Source organism: Spermophilus citellus, assembly GCF_964194105.1.
Source record: "Spermophilus citellus genome assembly, chromosome: 8".
Taxonomy (NCBI): domain Eukaryota; kingdom Metazoa; phylum Chordata; class Mammalia; order Rodentia; family Sciuridae; genus Spermophilus; species Spermophilus citellus.
Window position 1 is genome coordinate 53,623,888 of NC_138189.1, and position 27,344 is coordinate 53,651,231.

Consider the following 27,344-nt stretch of genomic DNA (forward strand, 5'->3'; position numbering starts at 1 on the left):
AGAGTGAGATAATGGAAAAGGAAACAATAAAATTCAGACATTGTAATTTTGCCATGCCTCTGAGAAATCCAAGTGGAAATATCGAGTAGACTATCAAATGCACAGGTATGACACAGCTTTATCCACATGGTTCAAAAGGAGACAAATTTTCCTCCCTTTCCCACATCCCATAAGGGTGGCATAGTTTTGTCCTCTTGGTAACAGTGTTTTAATGTAGGGATGGGCAGGTGTTCCAAATTAGGCCAACCAGTTGACAAGACTGCTTCTTCAAAAATGCATTCAAGGCCAATTTTGGAATTTTTTTTTCTTGCTTCAATTCTAACCTAGGAAAATTCAAATATAAAGCTATATTTGTTAGCTATCACAGCTGTCATGTAGAGAATAATCAAAAGGAGGAATAAAAGCCCAAAGGCTTGGTTTGATCTCCTTAACTCAGTCATACTCAAAGCCAGATGAGTCTTTAGGGTTTTCTAGTAGTCTTTATTTTATTTATCTAAATATCTTACTTTAACTTTTTAATTTGGTTTCTGTTATTTGCCACCAAGAGTGTCCTATTATGGAAATGGAGGAAATCATTTACAGATGACCAGAAGAAAGAGAAGCAAACCAGGATCACACCTGGGGTGATCTACAGGCCTGGGCCAATGAGGATTTAGTGTTTATATTGCTTAGCAAACAAATGAAAATCTTTTTTTATTTAGAAATTTCTTAAGAAGTTGGATTCACTTACATGTTGATGAATTGTGATGAAAACAGAGTTGTAGCATGTATTTGCTTTCTACCCAACTGCAGTTAGGATGTGTGTATACATCCCCAGCTTCTGTAAGTATTGACTGATATCAACTCATACCTGCACTTCCCCAGAGGCTTGCCCTTGCCTGACCTGTACCACGCCCAGTGATATCTGGGAGGTAATGCTCCACCTTCCCTGGGAAAACCTTTTCAGTGTAAAACAGACAGCCCAGCCCTCATAGTTTTGCAAAGAACCACCTCTGTGATGTACTCTAAGCCCTACCCATCCAAGAGAAATCAGCTGAGACAGCACTTTTGAAACCACATCTTTGTCTAGCTTCTTCCTTTGCTCTTTTCTGATGTCTCAACTTCCTTACAATGTTTTCTTGAAAGCTCTTAGTTAATGAACCACTTAACCAATAACATTCAATCACAGATCCTGATTCTTGGGATCAAACCTGTACAAGAATTACTCAGTTGGAGCTAGAGAATGCTGTGCTAGCAATCTATTTCAGTGTCTCTATTTCTTTCTTTTTTTTTTTCTGGAAGATCTGAGATCTTACATTTCTGATTTTTAGATGAGATGTAGCTTATAACTAGGAAAATGATGAATAAACTTTAATATTAATTTTAATATTTGGTGTTTACAAGGGAGTTTTTGTATTGCAAGTGCTATTTCCTTGAAATAAGAAACGAAAAAGAAAGAATAAACTTAAAGATGGTCCCTTAAACTACGTTGTAATTTTTTAACATAATAACCCCACAAAAAAAGATTTTGTGGAAGCTGTTATTGAAAGATGAGGTTAGACAAGTATAAAGCCAGCATCTGTAGGCTCTAAATAATGTCTTTATTGACATTAAAAATGCAGCATAGCATTTTGATTGTCAATTCATTCATTTATAGTATTAAGTATTAAGTTCTGGGGTTATTCTGAGAATGTATTTCTAAAGCAAAGCCAATATATTATAGAGATCATGGAAAAATATCAGAACTGCTATTTATATTTATTTTAATCTAAACAAACAAGTTTTTACAGCTTTGAAATGTAGACTCCTGGCAGAAATTCACTAATTACCTGAGGCTCCCAAGAAGAAAATGGAAATGGGGCTATTTTAGAATGACATCTAGTACAGTGCTAGTTTTGGGATGAGCACTCAGTAAGTCCTTTGTGTATTGCATCAAATTAGAATCATAATATAGTCCTTAAACTTAATCTAATGAGCAATTCTTGGTATGTAAACAATTACTATCTTTAATTACTATATCTGTCACATTTAAGTCTGCCAAAAACAATGAAGTATTGTTGAAATATACATCCAGTTTTTAAGCAAAACAGTTTCATGGTAAACCCTAGCACACATCTAGCTCTGGGATTTCAGGTGGGCTCTGGAGAACAGAAAGATGTTAAAGACAATGACTATCTTTAACATTTTTTTTCCTGAAGAAACATGATTTAAACTAATAATAATTTAAAATGTTAAGAAATTGTTAGAAATGGATATATTTTATTTACCACCTACTTTCTTGGTCACTAATAAAACATAGCATGGTTTTTATAATACCCTGCATTTGAAAGAACTCTAGAGTTTAGCATCTGCTAAATATGCATTAAACAAATACTTTGGCAAATTAATTGATGGATTGATGGCTTAACAGGTAAATGGATAGATGGATGAATGAGTTATAGGCTATGCTTTTATATCATTATCTTCAATAATCATGAAAGTCAAATCTATGTTTGTTTGGAATGGAAAGAATCTATTAAAATCAGGAAAAGAATCTGCCAAAAGGAATAGTAATTAAGACTGGAACAACATGTGATAATTTTTACATTTTTTAAAAATATTTATTTTTTTGCTGGGCACAATATCTTTATCTTATTTATTTTTATGTGGTGCAGAGGATCGAACCCAGGGCCACACACATACTAGGCAAGTGCTCTACCACTGAGCGAAAACCCCAGCCCAAATTTTTACATTTTGAGAAGGTATTAGTCTAATAGTTTCTGGTGACAAAAGATGAAAGACCAACATATTGCTGTCATCACAAAAAATATTGGAGTCAGCTAGAAAACTCATGCTTGCTTGCTATGCACAAGCCCTTACTGCATAAACACCTTATTTTATTTACTGTCCTTGAAGAAGATCATTGGCATAGCATGAGAAATGACAAAGAGAAAGGGAAATAAAACATTCTGGAGTATTAAGGTATTATTATAAAAGAAATAATTCTAAGGACTAGGAAATTTTAAAATGCTAATTTTTGATACATGTAAATGAAGAGATTTTGGTTCAAAATGACATTTTGACAAAATGACATGTAATTTCTCTTTTTTGAAGACCCCATTAAATTATATTATATATCAAAATAGGGCTAAACTCATGATGCTGACAAAAATAACAGAGATTTCTTTAGTATACTGAGATTCAACTCATGTCAATGGGGGGGAAAAGAGTCTGATAAAGTGGGAGAAGACACAGACTAGACCAGTGTTTCTTACCGTTGGCCATTAACATTGAGGGCCAGGTAATTCTTTGTTGTGGGGAGGGAACCTGTCCTGTTGAATTGTAGGGTCTTTAGACGCTCCATGGCCTCTACATACTACATGCCCTTAACACTTCCTCCCCATAGTGTGACAACAAAAAGTGTCTTTGGATCTTGCCAAGTCTTCTTGGGGACAAAATTACTCCTTATTGAGAACTACTACACAGCACTATGAGTCAAGAGAACTCAGCCAAGGGAAGAATTCACCTGCTCTAAAAAAAAATCTAAAAGAGGCCAGGCACAGTGGTACACACCTATAATCTCAGTGGTTTCAGAGACTGAGGCAGGAGGATTGCAAGTTCAAAGCCAGCTTCAACAAAAGTGAGGTGCTAAGCAACTCAGTGAGGCCCTGTCTCTAAATAAAGTTCAAAATAGGGCTGAGGATGAGGCTCAGCGGCCAAGTATTCTGAGTTTAATCCCTAGTACCTCCCAAAATAGACAAAAATCCAAGAGGTTCAGCCAATAGAACCAGTAAATACAAAAAAATAAGTACCTAGGATTAAGTCTAACTAAGAATGACTAAGACTTTTAAGGAAACAAACGTTTTGTTGAAAACATCAAATAAATTCTAAATAAATTAAGATATCAATTATCTTTACATTGGACTCTAGATTTGAAGCAAGTTAAATCAAAATCCCAATATGAAGAATTGTGTGTGTGTGTGTGTGTGTGTGTGTTACTTGACATAGAAAAACAAAGAACCAAAAATACCTAATGTTGGATATAGAAAAGGACAAACCCCAAAATGATGTGGCCCAGTGAGAATGAATGAGGGAGTCACTATCTTTCCCCGTGACAAGACAGACCCTGGGTAGAAGATATCCATTTAGTCTGAAATGACAATTTCTGGGAAGAGGCCAAAGCATTGATCCCACCCTAAAACTGACCCCACACCCTCCATCTGGCCCAGTAAAGATAAATCCCTGGTACTGACCACTGACTCCACTCCCACAGACCACACACCCTCCATCTGGCCCAGTAAAGATAGCCCAAACAGATATGCTCATTAATTGAGTCACCTCCAGGTATAATCAATATAAGCCTAACCCTCACCCCCTTTGGCTGGTGGCTCATTTTCCACCAGAAAAAATGGGTCCATCAGAAGTGTTACTCCATTCCTGAATAAAAGCTGGGCTAAATTGATCTGTTTGCGTCTGGCCTAGTCTGTTTGCACTAACACTTAAGATACACCTGAAGAAGAACATGATATTCCCGGATTTACTGGGTTGAATGGTGGGTCCCTGAAGGATAAATCTAAATCCAGGAATCTGTGAATGTGACCATATTTGTAAAAGAATCTTTGTAGATGTAATTAAGTTAAGGATCTTCAGGTGAAAACATCATGGATTATCCAGGGAGGCATTGAATCCAAGGACGAGGGCCCTTATCAGCATGGAAACACACTGAGACAGAGAAGAAGGTCATGTGAAGATTGAGACATAAATTAGAGGTTCCATTTTATGTAGCAACAAGTCAAGAGATGCCCAGAGTTATCAGGAATTTGAGTAGGCCAGGAAGGATCCTCCCTAGAGTCTCCCTAGGGATTGCTGACATTTTAATTTCAAATTTCTGGCCTCCAGAACTGTTAGAGAATAAATTTCTGTTGTTTTCACCACCTAGCTTTGTGATAATTTGCTATAGCAGCCCCCAAAACCAATAAAACAGGGACCCATGCTTGTTGTCAGACAATAGAGGTCAAAGTATTGTGGGTGGTAATGACACAGTGAGAAACAAGGCAGCCAATGGAACAGGTTGGAGAGCCCAGTAACACTCAATTCACTTAGGGAAACTTGTTTTGTGGGAGAGATGGCTTGGCAATTCAGATAGAGAAGGATTGGCTATTCAATCAGTAGTGTTAAGAGAACTGCTTAATATGTATAAAGGAAAATGAAGTCAATCTCTAAATTAAACTGACATGCAAATATCAATTTCATACTGAGTAAGTCTTAAATGCAAAATGCAAAACCAAGGTTTTTTTGAGGATAGAAAACATCAGAATCAGGAAGGATTTCTTGCACAATCACGGAACGTGTTGATAAGAAAAGAATGACACCTTTCAATATTTCAAGATTCAGAACCTCTATTCATCTATTTCTAAATATAATAGATAAGTCACAAATGAAAAAATATGCATTTAATACATATAATGGACAGATGATTCATTTTCAGGAAAACGTGTTTCTAATAAATTTTAAAAAGTCAGATGCAATAAGAAATTACAAAAAAATCACAAGTAAGCATTTATAGAAGATGAATTACAAATAGTTGATGATCATTGATGAATAATCAGAAAATGCAAATGAAATCCATAATAAGATATTATTACACGTTACCATCATGGCAAACTGGAAAATCAAATTGATAAGTTTTGAGGAGGATGTAGAACAACATGAACTCTCATGCTTTGCCAGTAGCAGTGTGAATGTTTACAAATACTTTGGAGAATGGTCAAAATCCACTAGAGTCTGACTGAGCATAGTCTATGACACAATAAGCTCCTACTGGGCTTATTCCCTGGAAAGACTCTAGCACACATGCTAGTGCTAGGAGGCATGTAAGGATGTTTGTTAGTCATAAAGAGTGGAAAGAAATGTTTGTTAACCATGAAAAGTATTAGCAAATATTCTATTCCTATTAGGGCATTCTACGGAGAAGTAACATAAGCAAGCTCTAGTTTTATGTATCAAAATAGAAAAATCTTGAAAATATAATGTGAGTGAAGTCACAGATGAATATGATCCCATTTACATAAAATTCAAAAGAAGCAATATTGAGTAGTACACTGTTCAGAGAAATATACATAAGTAATAAAACTGCAAAGAGTAATTCCAAACAAGTTTTTACTTCTGAGGAAAAGAAAAGAAAGAACATACAGAGAGTAGACAAAGTTCTACTTCTTAATTGGGTATTCAATTTATAGTTCTTTAAAATGTTTTACATAGTTTTTAAAGCATGATTACATCCAAACAAAAGTGATGACAGAAAACAAAAGCAAACATTAAGAAATATTATTGCTAAATTTCAGAAAACTGAAAAAAAAAGTATAAAAGCTTCTAGAGAAAAAACAGGTCATCTAAAAAGCAACACAATTCCTCATCTGTCACATTTGATAAAGTAGTAAAAACTGAAGTCCTTAAATGTTCTGAGGAAAAATAAGTTTCAATTTAAAATTGTAATCCAAACTATCAATTCATTCTAACATAGAATAAAAGATTTTCCCAACAAGAGATAATTCATAAATTTTACCTCCCATGATTTCTTCCCCCATATGGAAAAGGCTTAAGGACACAACCCAACACAAGAAGTAAAACATGGGATTCAAGAAGCAATGGTTCCCACACTCAAGGGCAGGACTGTGTTAGCCCAGATTTACCTGTATGAAGTAGCCCTGAGGAGCAACCAGTTGAAGTTGAGCAGGAAACATGAGGTTTTGAGAAAATATATTTAAAGAAATAAAGAATTATCAAGACCTTGAAAACATCTGAAAGTATAGTTAAAAGAAGGAAAAAAAAGATGGTGGGGCGGGGGTGGGGGAGGCAGATGGAGAAGAGAAATATTCAAATTTAACTCTGGGGATATTCTTTGAATGGCAAAGAATTGTGGCATAATTGTAAAAAACAAAAGCACTGTTGTACTAAACATGTCAAATACTATTTAAATTAACTATGGAAAGGAAAATGCTGTTTTGAAATTTAGAATTGGCCTGTGTAAAGGTAAATAACAGAATAAAATGCAAATATCCCCCCACACACACTGTTCATACTGAGAAGAGTATAATCAGAGAAGGGTAGGACAGCTAAAGTCCTCAACTTTTAATTTAAACACTTGATCTTAGCCAAAAGGCCGAGAAGCGATTCAACTTTTAATTTAAAAAGAGAATGTCTATCGCTAATCATAAAGAATCATACTAATACAGTGTCTTTTATATTCAGCCATTGCTTCTTTTTTTCCAGAATAACTGTACACTTAAAGGAGTACACTCTAAGCTAATATGTTGGGTTTTACTAACAATGTTCTCCATAATCATTCTTTTCATTTTATTCTATTTGACATTTGGCCATAAGGAGTAGGGATTAGCTCATCAAATATAGTTTAAAAATTAGAAATGCCTCAGTAAATGTAGAAACTATCAAGAAAAAAAAATATTTAGGTGCATAACTAAATTTGAGATTGATACCAAGAATTGTAGACATATCGCATCCTTTTATGTGATCCTATTAGTACTTTCCAAAGACAAAAGTAAGCAGAATGATAAGGTGAGTATGCCAGTTCTATATTGTTAAAGAAGGTTAAAGAAAATGAACAAAGAAGATCAAATCAAAGAGTTAAAAACAGGGAAAATATGTTTCAACCAACACTTTCCTGAGCTAATTAATTATCTACTCTATATTTCCAGAAGATAATTAGTTGTCCACTCTATAATCTGCAACATACATTTGCTGGTACAGAGCACTATTCTAAATTTTTTATAATATTATATATTTGTATAAGTCTTACAGCTGTCTGGCCTAAATTCTCCATTTTACAGTCAAAGAAAATTGACACAGAGAGACCAAGTTCCTACACTCAAAGTGACAGAAAAATTAATACATAAACATTTAAATTTTCTGTTGAGCTCACCATTCTCTCAATCTGATGACTCCTTTCTGTAAATTCTCGTGAGGATCTCATTGCATAATTTTCTTTATATTTGATATTTGTGACTTTAAAAGAGGCAAGGTAATAGAATGACTTATCATCTGAAAGATAAAATAAAGATCTATAGTTAAAAGTAACCAGCCCATTGTTCCCACCCTGCTAAAAAGACTACTGTGATGTAATCTGTTTCCCCTTAGGACAAAAATCAGTGTAGACACATTTCAAATTTTTTCTAATTTCATCATTGCTGTCAGCGAAAATAGAAAATTCAGGTCCCCAAATCACTTACCAAATATTCCATTTATTGATGTTTATGTATATTACAATTTTCATACAACTGGACATGCAGCATACAATGGAAAGTGAATATTGAACACAATGGCTGAAAAGTCATGTAAAAATAATTTATTTCCTCAAAGAATTGCTAATGTACATATATCACACATAAACTGTAATATGAAGATGTATTAAATAAAGTATATTTTTTTCTCTACCACTGTTAAGCTTACTTATAAAATATAACTCTCTATTTATTGTTTTCATGTTCTTGTTTCCCATTCACTGTTAATTCTCTGCAGTCTACTCCCAATATACTACTCAAATAGCCATTGTCAAGGACAGAGTTATAATATTTACTGTTTACTGTTTTTGTTTTTTTCTTTGTTTTACTCCTTGATTTTTTGGCAACCTCAATTGTGTTCTTTAAAACCTCATCTTTGGCTCTATGAAGCCATGTAGTTTTCTTTCTTCCTTCTTGGCCACTTCTCATTTACAATAGAAAGCTCTTTATTTCTGTTCTCATTCTTACCTTCCTAAGGTCCCATCCTTGGTACAGGTATTCATACTAAGCACTTCTCAGTGATCTTAACTAGGATGGCTTTAACCACTATTTGTTGGTGTCCCCTAAATTTTAATTTCCAGACCAAATTTTTGTCATGAGTTTCAATTGCATGTCAATTCACTTCAGAATATTCACTGTGCATTCAATAGGTACCTCAAATACTATAATATTCCTAGAGTGAAATAATCATTTACTGCTTCCTTTACTCAAACTGCTCAGCTCCTGCATTTCTCTTTGTGAACAGTACACATGGTCATTCATGGCATGTCTTTATCCTTATTGCAATATAAAACTAATCTTTCAGTCTTTAAATCCAATGGGTGCAGCCCATTTAATCATTCCAATCTCTTATTCAGGTTCTCATTAACCACCCAAAATGCTTATTCAATACAAAATAACATTTCTATTAAAGAGAAATCTCTCATTTATGTTCTCTATCTTAAATTATAATCTACTTCATAACAATCTACTTCATCACTAAGACTAGATATCTTAATCTTTGATTCTTTCCTAGTTAATCATCAGGTTCTGACAATATTGCCAACTAAGGTTTTTTTTTTTTTTTTTTTAATCCATCCTCCTCACACATTCTGCTACCACCACTGCATGATCCAGTTCATACCCTCATCATTCTTTGCAAAATATAATAGCTTTTTGACTAGTGGCCTGCATCTAGTCTTGCTTTTCTCAAATCCGTTTTCCAGAATGATCTGCTAGGCTGCAATTTTGACACTATCACTTTTCCAATGAAATCATTACCCATTGTCAATGGAAATGACTTATGGAGTTTTTCTAGGCCTGGAGCCTGCCTACCACTTCAGTATAAACTGTCGTGTTCTCCCTAGAATTTTATGTTGAAACCTCAGCAAACTGTATCTGTCTGCATTTACTCTGCTGTTTTCTTTCCTTAGGATTTTGCTTTTGTTTTCACTTTGACCTGAAATGTCCTTTCTCTGGACTTCTCCAATCCTATCGATGATGTCAACACCTACCAAGAAAGTCCCTGGAACATCCAGACTGAAATGGGGACTTCACCTATGTGGCTAAGTATAGCTTTTGGAGCTCTCTTTTGAAGAGCTTTGCCTTGCACTTGGCACAGCATCATAAAAATCTATAGATTGTAGTATTATAGAACATCAGTCTCTGGTAGGAGATATTGTGCAATTTTTCATTCAAAAGGGAGGCAACACTTCAAGTAATGTTAACAAAAAGAATAGTATCTTAAACTTTTTAAAGTAATGAAATGGCTGAGATGGATTTTCACCACAGTTTTGAATCTTTCTTCTACGTAAGCTTTTTCTTCTTAAAAAAGTGTATTTTGTTTATTCAAAATTAGTTGAGAAAAATGCACCAAGGATGATATGTTTATATATATATGTATATATATTCTAAACAAATATATACTTATGTGACAATTTGTTGTTTTTCTGCTTCTTTTTATTTTTAAGATTATGGCTTAATTCTTATTGATGGATGAATGAATAATTAAATAATATTTACCAGGGCCTAACAGACACTAAGCTCTCCATTGTATAGCCTTATTAAATTTAATGGATCCAGGCTACTTATCTATGCATATCTTGATAAAATTTCATAGCTGAAGTTCTATTACAAAAAGATTAAAATTAATGTGAAAGTCCAGTTCTAACTACTATATTCTTAGAAATTTCATGCAACTCTATAAAGTAGGTTTACTTTTTCTCCATAACAAGAAATATAATAATCCCAATTAATCCTAAAAAGTAATCCAAATTATAAAAATGTTTGTTGAAAAATATAGTTTATTACATAATTCCAATACCTAACAAATAAAACAACAGCAACAAAAATAAAACAACCAAAATAAACCCCAAAAGCAGACAACTTGCAAATTCAAAGTTTGCACTTCCCTAGTTAATGCCATATTTCATGTGAATTGTGGTAGTAGTGACTGGCTTTTTCATTAATCTTAAAATGACCCTCAATTAGTTATACAGTATGAAGCTATCACAATCATACATGCACATATATGCCATGAACTTTCCATTGGCAGAAGATATTTGTAACAAGCCATGAATAAAAAAAAAATATATGTGTGTATATATATATATGGAACTACTCAAAATCAATAAGAAATGACAGATGATTCAATAAAAAATGAGAGAAAAACTTAAGCCCTTAACAATAATAGTAAACCCAAATGAACAACTGATAGATACATTGCTCTTGATCAGGCAAATAAATATAAATTGAAGTTACAATGATAACACTACAACCTACACCAAATTAGAAAGTATAAAAAGATATGCAGTAGTAAGTGTGGGTGATGAAATATAGAGCTATAGAAATTGCCATAGGTGCTGGAAGAAAGTTTGGTATTAACCATAAAGATAAAAATGACCCAGCAATTAATTCTATATCTACATAGGAAAACCCTTGCATGTGTGTACCAAAATATATGCAGAAGGATCATAGTGATGTTTTTCTAATACCTAACATCTGAAACAATTCAAATGTCTACAAACATTGAATACATAAATTAATTATGAAATGTTTAAGACAGTTATGGAATATTTAAGACAATGTACTAGCAAAAAATAATGAAAATAAATGCACCAAAGCTGCCTACATCAAGGTGTATGACTTCTGCAACAGCTTTCAGTAGAAGCCAGCCTCACATAATATGTTAAATGCTGTTATAGTTAATGGTCAAATGGGATTTCACTTTTTTTTTTTTTGCCAAAATAAAATAAGGATCCAGTTGAAAATCCTGAGGATAAAATACCCAAGAAGTTTATCAGTCTTTTCATAATGATGTGTAGTAAAATTTAGAGATATGAATTCCACCAAGCACTGCTATGATTTGGGTATAGTTTGTCCCCAAAAAATGTATTCATGTGTTAGAATCTTAGTCTCCACTGTGGTGAGATGAGAGGTGGTAGAAACTTTAAGAGCTGGAGCCTGGGCCTGGTGTGCATGGAGCCTGTGATCCCTAGCACTGAAAGAGAGAGAGAAAGAGAGAGAGAGAGAGAGAGAGAGAGAGAGAGAGAGAGAGGGTTTTGTGAAAGGTGCTTAACTTATAGGGGAACTACACTAGAAAGCAATTAACACTCTAATAATTTTTTAAGGAACTAGCTCACTCTAAATATTAATTTAAAAATTAATTTAAAAATGTGTTGTTTTAAAGAGTAAGCCTGTTTTTTCTTAATTTTTAGCTTCTTTTCTCCTCATGTGATCTCTTCCTCATGGGCTCCTGCAATGACATCATTACCCATGTTGTGACCCAGTGAAGGGGTTCCTCACCAAGTGCCAAACCAAGAGGGCTGCCCCACCTTGGAATTTTTTCTCTTAAACTGCAAGATAAATATCCAATAAGTATCCAATTTCAGGTATTTTGCTATAGCAGCATAACAGGGACTAAGACAAGTACTTAAGAGTCAACAACAAGATAAATTAATTTTTAAAGTAATAACCAATTAGCATAAAAATTATAAAGTCATGAATATAGGAGAGAAAAAAGTATTCCCTAACATTCAAAAACTAATCTGGTGCTACAAGTTGGGTCTTGAAATTCTGTTGAACATCAGTATCAAACAAAGCCCTTCTTTGGTCATATTAGATCAAAACGAAAATAAGACCATTCTGAAGTATGTCCGAACTCAAAGACAAGAACGTTATTCAAAGCCACAAAGTAAAGGAAAAAAAAGAAAGAAAGAAAGAAACACTGCCTATGCTGGCTAATATGGGTGTCTGCTGCTTCTTTAATCCTTAATTGCAGCTTTTGCTTCATTTCATTGTTCTTTGCCTCATAGATGAGATTTATTATAATACCCAATAATAGCACTGTTCTAGCTTCCTGAGAGCATTCAATCCAGAGGAAAAGCATAGTTCCTTCAACTTTCCCGCAAATCACCCAACACAAAGCAAAATTTTATAGTGCATCCTTGTAAATAATCTCTTACATAGTAGTCCTGTGGTTTCCTATAGGATATGCTCTTCCCTGCAACTACTAATAAACCCAATCATACATATGTTCCTCATGATCCACAGCTAGAATGCACTAATAAACTAAATGTATTTTAAAAGTTACTGGATTATTTTATTATTGTTTATTTTGAAATTGCCCATTTTTAATAGATAGTGAGTAATTGGACAAAATTTTAATACAGTGAAAGCCAATTTCATAACTGTTGAGCTCTTTAGGATCAAAATATCTCCAACAGATATACTTCAACCCTGGTGATACAACTTTTATCAATAATTCCTCTAAAATTCTTATTTCCATTGCAATTATTACATACATGTATTTTTGTTCTTCTATCTTCAGATCTATTCATTTACAACCTTTAAAAGCAATATTTAAGAACATAATTTTTCCTTTTATTATTGTCCTAGTTACTAAAATGTGATTCCTTTATTGGCTCCTTTGTGCTATGAAAATGTGTATTTCCTTTATACAATTGTGTACATCATCTTAGATGACCCTGACTTATCTCAATTTGCTCATCCTCTGCTATAGTTCACCTTCTTCCTTTACTAAATGTCCATCTCAGAAAACTGTTCACTTACCCTCATGTAATGTCCTAGTACTGAATCTCTCAAATCCTTGAGTGTTAATCTCTGTATTATTTTCTTACTGCTCCTGTTTAATGACTTGAGCTAATACACACTTACCTTGTACATTTCTGGAGGTCAGGAGTCTGAGGTCAGTTTTATAGCCTAAAATGAGTATGTTGGTGGAGTTGGTTCTTTCTGAGGCTCTAAGGGGTAAACCAGTGTCTTGCTTTTTTCTAGAGACTATCCTAATTCCTGGCTCATTCCCTGCATCACATTGTCCCATTCTCTCCTTCTGATATATCACTGTTTTCCTCCTCCTTTCACCTTTTTTCCTTTCTCTTATAAAGACCCTTGTATTTATGTGTAGGGCCCTTCTAGAAAATCCAGAATAATCTCCCCATCTCAAAATGTTTGGAGATATTTGGAATGTTTCTTTTGCTGTATAGGTAATAGGATATGGAAAACTTGGAATGAGAATGAGGCATTTATTCAGTCTATTACAGCTTCTATGGGAAGTTCTTCTTAACACTTTTTTTCTATTATTATTATTATTATCATTATTGTTATTATATTATTTCTTCACTTTTTCTCTTTCAAACACCTATAGAATTAGGTCTGGGGGTATGTTAAATACAAAACTACTTGGCTACTTTCTAACCCAAAGGAAATATTAACAAAAAAATAAAATTGTAGGGCGTAACTCCATTCATGTTTTTATTTTATTACAGTTTAGGAAGTGGATATTATCAATGCCCCAAGAAAAGTGGGTAGCAGGTAAGCTGAAAATGTTGGACAATATTTTTTTCTGGAGGACTTTCAAATGTGGTTTTATTGTTATGACTGGCATGGGTGCCTAAAAATTTAAGCAAAGCTTTGATCTTCTGTAATTAAAAACACAAATCAAAAGCCAAGGTAAATGAATCTTAGTCCTATTGGCTATCCATTTCTCCATTACCTAGAAATTAATTCTGAACTTCCTCCATCATGAAACAAATCTAGTTTTCCTTCAAAAGTAATGCTTGATTTCTAGCCACTAAAGACTTTTTTTAAGGTAAGTTTTTATATATTACTTAAGCTTTTCTTGAGGCAACTCAATAATATAGTGATTCTGATAACAGTATATTAAACTCATCATAGGATGAGTTTAAAGATTGTTTTTATTATTTTTTTATATATGTTTATATATGTTTCTTATCATAGGATGAGTTTAAAGATTGTTTTTACTATTCTTTTTTTTATATATGTTTATTATGGAGGCATTTACCAATGTACTATATATTTAAACCTCAACTGGGTAGAAATACATAACATAGAGTTAATTGTGGGAACAAAATACAGTTAAACAGCAAAATGTTAATGTCACGCAGATGTCATTTTTTATACCCGAAAGAATGTCAAGACTCTAAGTCATAGTAGAGTACTTAGGAAATGGAAATATGACCTGGATACTTACCCTCAACAACAAAATGAGTAACAATACCAATTGAAATTCCTATGATTGCTACAATCGCCAATGTGAAAAGAGCTAGCCTTATTGGGTCCCAAAACTGTTGTCTTCTTTGATATTCAACTCGTGGATATTCAGCTTCTGAAATTTCAACTGGTCTGTGAGAAAACAGTATCACAATTACAAAATGCATTGCATTTCTGCTTTATGTCCACTTGCTGTGATCCTCTGAAAATACCTTACTTTGCAAAATAACAATAGGATACTTAAATCTGGATAAGAACAGTAGGTTTTAATTTGCATATACTCCCTCAACACCACAATACAGTACAAATTTTAAAGTTCTACTGATGTTGACATTCAAGTGACAGTGTTGCCCCACCACATTGCGTCGGGCATACTGGCAATTTGAAATTTTGGTAGTGAAACGCAAAGACTCAACTTTTTAAAACTGTAATTTAGAAATAATATTTTGATGTTATTTAAATAAGGGAACTTCAAGCAACAAAGTTATATTATACTCCCACCAGTTTTACTAGGTTAAAAAAATAAGAGATTTTAATATGACTATCGTGTAAATGACCTTGAAAAATTCTTAGTGGTGAAATTTCATCTCATTCCAGTCAGGATGGTAACCATTAAGAATATGAACAATAATTAATACTGGAAAGAATGTAGAGAAAAGGAACACTTTTATACTAATGATGGGAATATAAGTTAGTACAACCACTATAGAAATCAGTATGGAGATTCCTTAAAAAACTAGGCATGGAACCACCATATGACCCAGCGTCATTGATCCTCCATATTTATCCTGAAGCATAAAGTCATCATACTATAGCAATACATGAATATCCGTGTTTATAGCAGCACAATTCACAATAGCAAAATTATGGAAACAGGCTAGGGTCCATTAATGGATGAATAGATACAGAAAATGTGGCAAATATACACAATGGAGTTTTATTCATTCATGAATAAAAATGAAATTATATCATTTTACAGGAAAATATATGGAACTTGAGATCATTATGTTAAGTAAAATAAGCCAAACTCAGAAAGTCAAGGGTCATATATTTCCTCTCATGTAGAAGCTAGAGAGGAAAAAGGAAAAGAGACATGGTGGGGTGGGGGAATCACATGAAAATCAAAGGGAGGTTAGTAGAGTAGAGAGAAAGGACCAGGAGGAGGGAGGAGGGAAAGAAAACTCAAGATACTGAAAATAATGTTGGCCAAATTATATTATATTTTGTGCATGTACAAATATGTAACAATGAATCTCAATATTATGTATAACTAAAATGCACCAATAAAAAGGAAAAAAATTCTTAATGTCTTGTTAAGTAAGCTATTGTTAAGTTGTTACTTATTGCAATGGTGGTGGTTATAGTGTTACTTAGGTAAGCAACAATACTACTTTTGAAGATAATGGTTCTTTGCATTCCATTAGCATCTGCCAGTGAAATCACAACTTGTGAATTATACTTGATAGAACTCTATTATTCAAAAACACCTATTATCTTCACTCAACTCTTACCTATGCCCACTTGTGCACTACCTTCTCTTCCCACATCTTATATCATTTATATTATCTTTTCCCAACTTGAAAGTTGTCATTTATTTACTTTATTTTCTGAATCCCCAAAACAGTATTCAATATTATGATGTTTTGCAAGTGAGTTTCTTAAAAAGTTTTGTACTTTTAATTTTTATTTAGTAAATACATATTATAAATTTTCACTAAATTATATAATGGAAAATCCTTAGAATAGAATCTATCACATCAGGATAATGTTTCAGAAACAGTTCTAGATCTCTAGAAGTATGAAGACTTCAAAATATTCTCTTTGCCGTTAAGACATTTACATTTGGAAAGGGGAGAAAGATATGGAAACAAGGATTTACAGTGTGAACTATAAGATGACACTACTAAACATAGAGAAATAAAAGCAGACCAGATGGGAAAATAAAAAAAGAAACAAGAACAGAGAAAATAGCATGTAGAACAACAGAAATAAACAAAAAGGATAGGGTATGAAAACCCATTCATTACTAATAATGAATACTGGAAATAAAAATAAAACATGGTTTTGCAAAGTATGTCCAGACTATAAGTCTTTCCCAGCACACTGCTAGAGGACATGGCAGAGCAAGTGGCTGTAGAGTTTATGAGGACATTCGTAACCCAAAGGAAAGGGTTAGAAATTTACCCTGCAGGAGCTGCAGAGCTAATAAAAATTTAATCAGACAGTGAATTTAGAATAATCACAGGTGAATGAGGACAAGGATGAGCTAAGAGGACAGACCAGGTTAGAAGTCTTATTGAAGGTCTAGAGAGGGTGGAGGCTTGAACTAAGTCCATGGTGAGAGATGGAGGGGAAAAGATCAGTTTAGTTCTAGTCCTTGAGCTTTGTTGAGTGATTTATTGTTGTGTAAGATATGGAAAGGATTAATGAACCACTTATTTGGATGTCCTCAGGCAAGATGAGGAAGATTAAAGAGTTTCCAATATAGACATCAATACTGTTAATAAAGAAAAATTTGTTGTCTTTATATCTGAGCCTGAGCCAAATGGAAAGAATCTGATTTATGTCCTTTCTCTGTGACTCTTTTTATTTTAGTTGTGTCACAAATGCCTGTTTTCATGATTCTAATCAAAGCAAGTATTAATGTAGAAAGTATACTCCCCTCCCAAAAAAGGTTACTAGAAATTGCAAAAGAATGCATTGCCTTCTTTCTCACCCATGATTGAAATCTCTATTTCCAAAATCTATGGCAATGCATTTCTTCATTACTTATTTTGTGGATGTTTTGACTACAGCAATTCATTTTGTTCCCATTCCCTTTTCCCTTAAGCTTTGAAGATTTCATTGCTGTACCCTGAGCCCTTCAAAAAGTGAGAAATGATGAGAATCAAATTTTATCAAACTCATGGGTGTGATAACCAAGTTTCACAACATGTTAACAATGCATCATTGTAAAGATGATTTTCTTTTTCTTTTCTCATGGTCACATTTAATTTTAAAATAAGTTTCTTCTATTGGTGATCAGCTATTTTCAGTGTGGTATAACTGGAATGCAAACTTTTGTCTGATGTAGAAGTTGAAGTATTACCAAATATTCATTTTTGTGTTTTGAACCAACAGAAGCAGTATGCAGATAATGGCAAAGAAAATGGTAATTACCATTTCCAAAAATTGCAAAAGAAATGGTGTATAATGTAAGGGGGAGGGTAAAAATCCAGCAAAGTATTCAAAAAAATAATAAAGCAATTTGTTGGTTAGTCTGCTGTGAAATGTTTGCAGTGGGCATAACAACAAATCAAAATGCATTCAATGCAATTTTATCCAATGAAATAAATGTTATTTTAAAAAATTTTATTGTTGCATAAAATTTTCATAATAGTGGGATCGATTATAGCTATGAATACATGCATATCACTTTCTTTGATAAATTTCATTCACCAGAAATTCCTCTTGCCTTCCCCTTCTCCCTTGATCTCCTTTCTCTGTCCTAGTTGTCCCTTCTGTTTTTGTTATTGTTTGTTGTCCCCCCAACTTCTTCCTCTCTAGCTTCCACAATGGAGAAAAAAAAAACAACAACATATGAATCTTGACTTTCTGGGTCTGATTTATTTTACTTAACATGATGCTCTCCCATTCCATCCATTTTCCTGCAAATGCCTTCATTTTGTTCTTTTTTATGGCTAAATAAAATTCCCTGGTGAATATATACCAGATTTTTTTTTTATCTGTTTATTTGTGGATGGGTACCAAGACTGGTTCCATAACCTGGCTATTTTGAGTTATGTGTCTATAAACATGTTTATACATGTATCATTACAGTATGCTGACTTTAATTCTTTTGAGAATATTGGGGAGTTTTATATCTGGATCAAACTGTGTTTCCATTCCTAGTCTTTTAGGAAACTCCATACTAGTTTCCATAAAGATTATACTAATTTGCATTCCCACTAACAGTTCCCTTTCCCCTGCAAGGCATTCTTATGTATGTGGTGAACTTTGAGAATCTGGCTATGACATGTTAGATATGATTGTTAAATATATAACTGGCTAAACCTTCAATAAAGATTGCTTTATTTGTAGGATATTTAGAATTCTTAATGCTTTTAAATATTCCTAAATGGTTCCATGATTTGTAAATGACAATTATTTGTTTATTTAAATCCAAATATGAATTGGTTGCCGAGTGGAACTTTTTAACAGTCTTTATGCTATTTCATATTACATCTGTTTTAATAAAGGAATTAAGCATGTTTGTTCTTAGTTCTTTGGGGGAGGGGATGTTGTTTCTCTTGCTTTGCTTTATTTTCTTTCTTTATGTCAAAGTAAAATGATAATGAAAACTTGGAATTGTATAAATCAATGGAGAAGAAAAATACAACTCAAACATACTATTCTATTTAAGCAATCTTTACAGTTAAATGTCTATCTTCTAAATTGGCTATGGCTTTAATGATGGAAATGTAAACACAGGTCAACTGAGTTTAATTCTGACTTTGTTATTATCAACAAGGTGTTAAATCATGGACCTCAATCTTCTCATTTTAAAATGCAGCATTAAAGCCTTTAGGGCTTTATGAAGGTTCCAAATAGATAATGCAAGTAGACTCTCAGGGCAGTCATGCTCATTCCTTCATTGAAGCAAGAGCTGTGTTTTGCAATGGTTTGTTCTGGTTTTGGTCTTGATTCTAAATATAACTCTTGAGATAACCTGACAGCTTATCATAAAGAATATTTTTATATTTTCTCTATATAATCTAAACTTAGTACAACTACTGTCAAATTACTCATGTATGTTAGTTTTCTTCATAATTTATATGAACTATTGTTTTTTGATTTGTTGCCAAATGAATAACAAACTGATCTCTAGAAGGATAAGCATCAAAGATATAAATCTGTTAGTTTTAATTGCCAAAATTCTCTGACTCGTTTAGCTGGTTCTATATATCAAATACTTGAGAGAACTAAAAGACTTGAGCCTCAGGCTGAAGTAACAAACCCACGATATTTTAAAAAACACTCACATTTCTGTTTTAAAAACCTCCTAGGTATATAAGCCCAGAAGTGTTTATAGTTTGACTTTTTTCTTTAATACTTTAAAGTAAATACAAAGCAAAATGGCAGTGTTGTGAAATTATATTAGTGTTGTGATGAATATATAAAACAACTACCATCTTTAGAAGTCCCTGTCATTTAAAAATTTTGCTCAATAAATGAAATACAGGAACAAAATAAAACTTTTTGGTACTTTGCAGAGAAATAATCCTTTAAAGTTTGTAGTAATGTAGTACATATGAAAATAGTTCAAAAGAGCAGTAAATTTAGCATCAGAAATTTTAGGTTCAAGTCTGTTCATGTATCAATTCTCTTTTCCCATGTATGGATTCTCTAAGAATCCCTCATCTATGAAATTAGGATTATGATATCCCCTCTTCAAGGTTATTGCGAGGAATAAATTATCAAGGTACTTCACAAAATTTAAAGAACTATATGAACAGAATTAACAGAAATCATAAAAAAGAACAACGTGCTGCACTTTCTTGTATCTAACCATGGTATCTAGCATAATTCCTGACATAAATATTTCTGCTATTTTAATGAATGAATAAACAAATGTTGAGTGAAAGAAATTAAGTCTAAATCCTAGCTTCAGAAAATTTGTTTATATCTATAGGCTAAGTAATGAAAGAGTTATTATTATTTAAAATTGAACAATTATTTTAGAACCATCTACTATGTTTTAATCACTAAGGGAAAATATTAGAAATATAGTGAATAATATATAAATACTCCTGCTCAGATGTGACAGCTGAGCAGGCCTTTGAAGGACAAAGGAAGTTTTCTAGCCAAATGAAACTGGTTAAATAATATGACCACTGAGTTTATTTGGAGTTCAAATAAATTGCTTGCAGATCCCACATATTAGAAGTATTTTTCAGTACCCTTCAAAAGGATTAGAGATAAAATTGAACAAAAAAAAACAAAACCGTACAACAATAAACCAAAGCCATATGTACCAGATGGACAATCAGAAATAAAAATTTAAGACAATCTGAGAAGCAGTTTTGGTAGTTTAAACAGTCTTTAGCTCAGGTACAGGCTGTGGGCTTCCCTTTGGAAGCTCTTTTTGTGGTAAGGCTGTTGGGAATGGTGGAAAGCAAGAGTTGGGAACCTCAGCAACTGGGAATAATAAAGAGGAGAGCAGAGTGATTCATCAGAACAGCTGAAAAGATATGCTCCAAGCTTAGTTACTTTCCATAGTATGAAAACAAACAAATGAATAAAGAAACAAAAAAAAAATTATTATACTTCAAGGAAAGCTTCTGAAGGAGACCACCGCAACTGAGCAGGGGATTGATAGGGACCTCCGTGTGGCATGGAAACTCAGGATGGCAGCATAGAGAAGGGCAAGAGGCACTCTGCATCTATGACCCTGGCTCCTAGCTTGGATCAGCTCACAGCCAGGGGGACTCCCCATTGCTGGAAAAAGGTAAGCACAAAATCCCCACCAGCCTCCATCACAATGGCAGATACTTATAGTCCTAAATACAGGAGAGTCCTGCGGTCCTCACAGACCCCAAGCCCAGTTTTGGAAGCTGCCTTGCTTCAGAGAAAGATCTTATGTTGTGTCCCCCAGCTTCCTGGGATCCAAGCTTCTACCCAGTATGGCACCATCTTGAGAATGGAACCACTGCTACAATACATCCTCCCCCAGAAGAGTAGTCACTACATCCACCCAACCCTGAGGCTCTACTCTTCTTCTATCACACAGAAAACTACAACTTCATGACCTCAACCAGACCCAGCAGTACAACCATGACCCCAGCACCCTAGCCTGCACAATGGCCTCAACTCCAAGGAACAATTATCCAGCAGAACAATGAGGCTGTTCTCAAGACCAGGAGATCTTATGTGTGTTCCCTCCAAGGCCTGAAGACTTACCCACCAGGCAGCTCCCACCTGTAGTGACTCCACCACCCTTCCACCATCAGCCCCACTGCACTCAGCAAATGCCTCCAAAGATTTGAGGATCAACCCTCTCTGCAGCCCCAGCAAAATCAAAGGACTACCTTTATAAACATCTGCATCTAGCCCACTGAGAAACTTGCAGCTAAAGTGAAAATCACATGGAGGCTACACTACTATATTCACAGAACCAAAGCCAAAGCACCCTACCCAATTAAATTCCATAACATAGCTACAGGAAGTCTTTCATGCTGAAAAGTATTCCATAAAGTTGGAATAAATGACTATTTGATCACATGCATAGATAGAGACACAAGAAACATGATATATTAAGGAAACATAACACTTCTAAAGGAACATGGACCCCAAAGGGGAAAAAAAAATGTATGAGATGCTTGAAAAGGAATTCAAAAGAATGATCTTAGGAAAACTCAGCAATAGGAGCATACCGATAATTCAACAAAATCAAGAAAATGATTCCTGATCTGAATGAGAAATTCAATAAAGAGATAGATATTATAACAAAGAATCAAATAAAAATTTTGGATCTGAAGAAATCAATGAATGTTATACACACACACACACACAATTGAGACCTTTGAGAACATACTAGATCAAGCACAGGAAAGAATTTCTGCACCTAAAGACAATCTTTTGAAATAATCCAGTCAGACATTAAAAAAAAAAGTATGGAGTGGTGAGGAACTAATTGTGTTATTGCAGCATTTAAAATAAAGCATCCATTTAAGTTGTGATGGCATTGGTATTTTCATGATGAGGCAAAATTTCCTATGGACTTGATATGAATTTCAAAGACAAGGAACATAAATCAGAGGACTATGAAAACTGTGCCAAAAGGCACATGGAGGCACATTCTGTATCATGAAGCTGTCCTGGAGCTGTGGAGCCATGGCTCAGGTGGGTTAAAGCACAGGCAGCATCCCTGCAGAACCTGCCATGCTAGTGTGGACCTGAGGCATGGCAAGCCAGGGCTGAAACAAGGCAGGTCACCTCGACCTGTCACCTGCCATGCTAGTGCAGACCTGAGGCATGGCAAGCTAGGGCTGAAACAAGGCAGGTCACCTCGACCTGTCACACTATGACATCCAACCACCATTCATAGACCTCAAACTATACTCCCTTCCTGAACAACAGTGAGAACATGGAAATGGGGCAGACCTAAATGGAAGTTCAGACTCAAGAGTTAATCAGTAGTATTAGTGCTTTTCAAACTCTGATTGGCATCAGTTTGGACCAATAGGGTTGACCCAAGTGCTATATATAAACCCCTGGAATAGCACACTCAGCCAGTAACTTGCTAAGAGGTCCCCTTTTCCCGCTTAAATAAATCCTAGTCCTTTCACTCTTGCCTTCCATTGGCCCAGGGATTTCATTCTTTGAATTTGCAAGATAAGAACCTGGAAAGAAGTTGGTGATGAGCTGCTGGACTCTATTACAATACTGGAGGGCATAGCCCACCATTTAGAGCCGTAATGCCTAGAGCTGCCACATGCCACACAATAGTGTAGAAGAATGGGCTTTGCCAGTGCAACCCCTGGAACCAATGAGGGCAGGCCCTCCCTTCTGTGATTAGCTGCTAACACTAAAAAAGGCGTTCTTGACTGCGGAGACCTGCAGCTTACAGACTTCACCCATCAACAGATGCGGTGCATGGAGTTTCATTTTAAACTCCACTTCCTCATGATGATTACTGACTTCAGAAGCATCTAGAGCAGGTAATGTGAGAGAAGACTGTAGGAATTTCAAGGATGGTTTAGTCATTAAATTAGCTTCCTCTCATCTGGAAATGACTAATATGACAGACAATGGAAGGACAAAATTTCGAAGTATGAACAGAAATTACACGGTATCTAGTGTATTGATTAGGATATGGAAAGTGCTGAGTACGGTGGGGGGAAGATATTTGTCCAACTGAATTCTATTTTCACAGAATATAATATAAGACATTTTAAGAAATTAGTTACAATGATTTCATGAGTTTTCCAAAAATTACTTAAAAAATTTATTTTACTAATTTTTGGATTTCTAGATTCAGACAAGATCCATCATCTGTTGGAGCTGACCTTCTGAATCACGTTTACCATCTTGTAAGCACTCAGAAGCGAACTCCACCCATACAACAGTATTTGAAAGGTCAGTTCCACTTCTGACGCTAACTACATGAGCAACTATATTTAGTGATTTGATTTACTTTATGTAAGTATGAGGAACATTTATTTAGTTTTCCTATGTTCTCAAAAGTCTATCAGGGTCTTTAAAAATCTTTAATTTTCTGGATCACTACATAAATTATACTAGAATGATTACATTTTTCAGTTCAAGAAGACATTATGGTAACCATGACAAACATACTGTGAAGAACAGAAGAGCATGCTACATGAATGCAATGATCTCCTTCACTCAACACATGTGCATTTAGCAAAAATTCACTAAATATTATGTTTCAGACACTATTTGAGGTCCTAAGGATATAAAAGTACTGTGGACATAGACTATACCCTATGTCTCCCAGTGGGAAACACAGAATGTAAAATAAACAATGTATAAATGAAAGTTCCACGTAGAAAGCTAGAGAACAAATGGGGTGCAGTGTGGGAGGTGGTGGGATTCCAGTGGTCAGGGAAGAACACTGAAAAGGTAAGAGAGACATGAGCAAAACGAAGAATGGAACCATGCAGATATCCAACAGGAAAGTGCAACCAGCAAAAAGAACAGGTAAGTATATGGATTCCAGGGTGGGAGAAAACTAGGTGAGTTTTTAGGAGAACAGAAAGTCTGTGTGGCTATTGTGCAGTGGGCAAATGGAAAAAGGAAGGCAATGGGATAATTATGGACCAGAGTGTAATTCAGCAGGCCATGATAAGGACTTCTTCAATTTATTCTCAGTAAGAAGGGTTTTTATGAGTGGATTGAAATGATTCTTTAAAAAAAATCATCCTGTGAAGAATACATGGGGGTCTTGGGTGAAAGGTGGAAGTAGTAAAGCAGATTATGGAACCACACAATACTTCAGGTGAGAAACTATGGATGCTTGCACTAGGATATTAAGTGAGGAGGTCAGAATATATCATTGATTCCAAACATAGATCAAAGTCATAGTTGACAGAATGTGCTGATGTATTGGTTGCAGAGAGTGTGATAGAGAATTGTTAAGGAGTATTCCAAGGTGTTTAGCCTGAACAAGGGAATATGTGATAATCTAGTGGCTTTGAAACACTTCAAAAGTGATGAGACTCATTTCTCAAATTAATCGTACATGGAATAATACAGATTCAAAACACAGCTGTCTTGAAATGGAGAGGGTATACTGAACTTTACCAGAATATGATCTCCACACTGGTGAGACCTCTGGTGAAGTTCACATCTAGATAAAAACTCCTTAGCAAACTTGAAGGTCCTCCATAGTGGAGCCCTTATCAATCTAATCCAGCACATAGCCTTTGCTCATCTCTCTTACATTTGATTTTCAAACCTTTACCTGCCATGCACCCAAGGAACACATCTTAATTTTATAGGTGCCATATCTATAAAGTCTTTTCAACATAGGAAACTCCTGGGTAGTCTTGGTTTTGTTTGAAAATAAGGAGACAGGCAGTAATTATAGCCATGGCTATTTATTTCCTCTCTGTCCTGAGGCCTCAGAAGAGGTATGCGTTAATTAGACTTCCATCCCTGTGATAAAATACCTGAGATAATCGACTTAATAAAAGAAAAGGTTTATTTTGGTTTACAGTTTTGGAGGTTTCCGTTTGTGGTTGGTTGGCTTCATCGCTTTGGGGCTTGTGGTAAGATAGCCCGTGATGGGAGGAGGGCATGGCAGAGAAGCTCCTAACTTTAGCACAAATGGAAAGCAGAACCAGAGGATTAAACTGTGGTCCCATAATCCCCCTGGAAGATATGCCCACAATGCCCTGATGTCACCCAGGAGGCCCTACATCTCAGACTCCACCACATTCTAAAAGTGCCAAGTTGGGGTCTAAATGTTTATCACCTGGGTCTTTAGAAGACATTAGAGATCCAAACTATAGCAATGTAAAAGGAAAGAATGAGATGTAGACAAGATAAAAAGACCTACTTCTTCTGAGCCTGGTTGCAGATATAAATGAACTTTAAGTATGGGGCTAAGGACTGGAAGGATTCCTTTCTTGATTTTACCCAGGACTCCTACATAATCATAAAATTTATAATAAAAACATGTTATAATTTATCAACTTTAATCATCAATGCTCAAATACCCTTTATCATAACACCACCAAAATGTTGTCTAGATGATTATTAAAACTCTTTCTCCCTAACTTCATGAGGAATCTCCTCTCACTTTCAATTAGACTGATGCTGCTTTTTAGACATGCATTCCCAAAGTTTACATATATTACACTTGCTGTATTTTATTAGAATATACAATGTGGATCTAATCCTTTTGAATAGACCTCTGTAATTGCTCCAAGTTGTTTTAACTGAACACCTACTGTGTGCTTAGCACTATTCTGGGCACTGGCTCTTCACTAATAAACAACCTAAGGTCTCTGTTGCCAAATAAATTAAAATCAGTTGGACATTCACAGTTCCTTTTACTAGTAAGCCAAACTACATGATTAAGTATTTTTACTCCCATGGGAAAAATGTCAAGGACATGCCAAGAAAGCAATTTCCACGTATCTTTCAAAAATTGACAAGTATTGATAGGAATTATGTAACAGATAAATGTAAATGAGAAAAGCACATTCCCCTATAAACTTGATGCCTGCTTTTGCTCATTTAGAATTCAAGGGTTTGGCTTTGTTTTAAAATCAACCATGTAATGCCTCTTGGTAAGAGAGACACAAGAGTTTTTGTTGAATGAATTTGTATATTAATTTGACTCAATAACATGGAAAGAAGGATAAGTTGGGAAAGAATTTAAGTACAGATGGGAAGCTCTTTTGTGGGTACTTTGCAAATAACCTTTGATAAAGTATGACGATATTATTCAAATCTTTATGATCACCCTTAAAGGACTTTCTCATTGGGCTGATTGCCATGTTTGTTTCTGATGTCATTAAAATGTTACAAGGAAACACTGTACAATTAATTTGAACTGAGTGAAATAAATCAGTCAGATAACTGATGCCACCAAGATGAAGTTTTAAGTGTGTTACTATTCCTGGTACTAATGAAATGTAAATAAGAAAACTTAAATTATACACCCTTCTATGTGCAGCATAAATATCGGTGTGCTAATCAGATGTTGCCACAGCAGCAACCCTGAGGAGAAATTCTTTCTATGTCTTACACATGTCTTAACATATTTGTATTCAACCTGGAGTACAGATATGCATTAGATATTCTGCTTGGGCACAGTCCTCTCTGTTTCTTGCCAAAAAGCTTTCATTTCTGGGAGAGCCTGTGATTAGTGTCATCTCTTCATTAACATCTCTTTAGCATGGGTTAACTGAGGTTAATGATCTTCCTTAACACACAGTGATACATGCATGGTAATGGAAAAAAGTTACCAACAGAAAACAAATGCAATGTTCATATTATTTCAGTTTTGAATGCACAGTGAATCTGTGACTCTTAGTAATATCCACACACTCAGACTCTTGCTCCTCAGGG

The 27,344-nt window shown here is 34.6% G+C and overlaps 1 protein-coding gene across 2 annotated transcripts in view; it reads right to left on the bottom strand.

Annotated features, from left to right (window-relative positions):
- Window positions 1–27,344, bottom strand: part of LOC308655061 (transmembrane protease serine 11F) — a gene marked incomplete at both ends in the record, with an annotated part of 98,016 nt that overhangs the window by 20,308 nt on the left and 50,364 nt on the right. The window contains 2 exons of one of the 2 annotated variants that reach the window (XM_081304835.1): window positions 7,898–8,016; window positions 14,746–14,897. In XM_081304835.1, coding sequence (XP_081160961.1) covers window positions 7,898–8,016; window positions 14,746–14,897 — 271 coding nt within the window. Of the gene's footprint in view, window positions 1–7,897; window positions 8,017–14,745; window positions 14,933–27,344 lie in introns of those variants that run through there. The other variant, XM_081304834.1, reaches the window with a different exon arrangement.